At 46.4% G+C, this 2,973-nt stretch overlaps 1 protein-coding gene across 1 annotated transcript; it reads left to right on the top strand.

The window, feature by feature from the left end:
• Window positions 1–546: 546 nt before the first annotated feature.
• LOC143400287 (olfactory receptor 14A16-like) lies at window positions 547–1,506 on the top strand. The gene has a single exon (XM_076857576.1). The coding sequence runs from the start codon at window positions 547–549 to the stop codon at window positions 1,504–1,506; it is 960 nt and encodes a 319-aa protein (XP_076713691.1).
• Window positions 1,507–2,973: the final 1,467 nt, after the last annotated feature.

The following is a 2,973-nucleotide window of genomic DNA, read 5'->3' as shown; positions in this document are numbered from 1 at the left end:
GGAGGAAAGCACATTCACACAGAGAAGACAAAAACACACATATTCTTACAGAAACTGACACAGTGGAAGAATAGTAGGAATCAAAGTCCATTGACTGGGAAATAAGGTGCAAAGCACCTGGGACTAGCCAGGGCACGTGAGTAGTGGACAGTGCACATCCTTGTCTTCACTCCTCACACTTCAGCAGGACCATTCTCTGTAGGCCTGGGCTGCTTGGCCCTGCTCCTGTGACAATGTCTGTGTGCTGCTGCATTCCATTAGGACATTCAGACTTTGTGAAGGAAAAACTCAGAAAACATGATAAGACACCATGGAAAATGTGATCAATGAATTGGAATTTTATAGAAAAACTTTATTGTTAAAGCCAACATTGAATCCCCTTTCCTGCCAAGATGTCTCTCTCTCTCTCTCTCTCTCTGTCACATACACACACACACACACACACACACACACACACACACACACACACACATTAAATAGGAACAAATATCAAGCCTGATCTTTCCATCCAACTTGCCCTTTTTATTGCAGAACATTTCATCAAGAATGAACAGAACGTCAGGGCTCACGGGCTTCCTTCTCCTGGGTTTCCCTGGCCCATGCAACCTTCAGCTCCTACAAGCTGGGACTCTCACTGCAGCCTACCTGGCTGCCCTGGTGGGGAATGGCCTCACCATCACCATCACCTCCCTGGACCCGGGCCTCCATTCGCCCATGTACCTCTTCCTGAGAAATCTGTCCCTCTCTGATATCTGCCTCATTTCTGCTGTGGTGCCCAAAGCTGTCACCAACTCTGTCACCCACTGCCATTCCATCTCATTCCTCGGCTGTGTTTCCCAGGTCTTCCTGGTGCCTTTCTCTGCAGTTGCAGAGCTGAGTCTCCTCACAGTGATGTCTATGGACTGCTATGCCGCCATCTGCCATCCCCTGCACTATGAAGCCATCATGAGGAGGGACACCTGTGTGCAGATGGTCACTCTGTCCTGGCTCAGCAGTGGCTTTGTATGTGCCATGCACACTGTGAGCACCTTTTCCTTTTCTTACTGTGGAAACCGTCAAATTCAGCAGTTCTTCTGTGACATTCTGCAGTTGTTGGTTATTTCTTGCTCCCATAACATGACTGCAGAAGTCGTGCTCATCTCCATAAGTGCCATCCTGGACACTGGCTGCTTTGCCTGCATTGTTGTCTCCTATGTTTTCATCTTCTCCACCGTCAGGCAGATCCCATCCACAGCAGGGCGGGTCAAAGCCTACTCCACCTGCCTCCCCCACCTGGCAGTGGTAGTGCTTCTCCTCTCCACTGCCTTCACTGCTTACCTGAAGCCCCTCCTAGGGTCCTCCTCCTCCACTGACCTGGTGCTCTCTGCAGTCTACATTGTGCTGCCCCCGTCCCTCAACCCAGTCATCTACAGCCTGAGGAACAAGGCCATGAAGGCAGGATTGGAGAATCTGGTCACCGGGAAGCTCCTGACAAAGCAGCACATCCTCCTGTTCCTCCATGGATAGAGCAGATCCCTCTCCATGTTTGTGCATGTTCCAGGCTGCTCTAAGCTGGCCTGTTCTTGTCTCAGGGTTCCTGCAACGTTGGTGCTGATCGTGATCCAACTGGAGTGAAAGACGCTGACAGGTTATCACTGAAGGGGGGCCTGTCTGACACACTGCAGTCCAGGAGAACTGCCAGAGGGGCACTGGGGGTCTGCCCCTCTTCCCATCATGCTCTCTTGTCTTCAACTTCTTGGATGAAATCATATATCTTGGGTTCAGATATTTTCAAGTTAGTTGTTTAAATGTCTTACTCAACTAAGGCTGTGGACTCTCTGGTGTCACTGATTGAAAGCCAAAGAGGAAACATGCTCTGGGTGACCTCAAAGTCTCCTGGTAAATGGGCAGGAGGTCTGGACCTCCCTCACATAGTAGGAAACTCTTGATGATGTTGTGTTGTATCTTTGCCTTCGTAGCAATTGTTTACTGAGTCATTTCTTGTACCTTTAGATGCAAAACAACACCTAGTAAATAAAGTATCCCTCCAGCTAAAGAGCATATGTTAAATACCAATTGAGCAGGAGGCAGGTGTGACCTGGAGTCACATTCTTCACACACAGGTAGCTTTCCCACCACTATAGGGGCATATGCACTGGCCATGCCCCTTGGTCACAACTTTGTACACAATTTTGTGTTGAGGTAAATTAGAAGAATTTCTTTAAAAATTTTTGTGCAAAAGTCATGACTATATTAAAACAATTCACTTTCTTAACACTTTGAAAATATATTTATTTTATTCCATTAACCACTGCATGGAACTACCAAGTGAAATTGTTAAATATGTGCTCATTAATATCTCTCTTTCATCACTGAACATTCATATCTTTCCATTTACCTGCAGGGAAAATATGCTTCAAACCAAGCTCAGTTACTCCCAGCTCCTACCTGCAGAGAGAGAGAGATGGGAGGGGGAGAAGGGGGTGTATGGGGAGAGACAGAGAGAGAGAGAGAGAGAGAGAGAGAGAGAGAGAGAGAGAGATTATAACTGACCTTCTTCATTTTCTGTCTGATGACTTAAGATAAATAACAATATGTGGCAACAAAATTCTTCAAGGATACATCTTCATAAATGTTCATTGGAGAAAAAGGGAAGATTGAAGCATGCCTTCTGTTTTCCCTTTTATTATCTTAAGAGATCATGTTATCTTTTTGCTTTTATTATCTTATCAACATTCTATTTTTACATAAAACTACCATATGCTGTAGCAGACTTGCTGCTGAGTACCTACACAAAGGAGATGATATGAGTGTGCAGAAGGAGGTCAGCAGGACCACAGTCCTGCAGCTCCATTCAGGGTATCTTAGAAATGGATGCCAGAGTGTCCACCGAACACTTGAGAAATGGGAAGGCCAAGGAGGTGCAGCCTCCAATTCCAACATCCAGGAAAGCTGAGGAATGAGGATAGAAGATACAAGGCCATCCTGGGAAAC

The sequence above is a fragment of the Callospermophilus lateralis genome, assembly GCF_048772815.1.
Source record: "Callospermophilus lateralis isolate mCalLat2 chromosome 5 unlocalized genomic scaffold, mCalLat2.hap1 SUPER_5_unloc_2, whole genome shotgun sequence".
Classification (NCBI taxonomy): Eukaryota; Metazoa; Chordata; class Mammalia; order Rodentia; family Sciuridae; genus Callospermophilus; species Callospermophilus lateralis.
Note: the sequence above shows the minus strand (reverse complement) of the source record. Positions and strands in the feature narration are given on the sequence as shown.

Coding starts and splice junctions, on each gene's coding strand:
- LOC143400287 (XM_076857576.1), top strand. CDS start 547: ATGAACAGAACGTCAGGGCTCACGGGCTTCCTTCTCCTGGGTTTCCCT.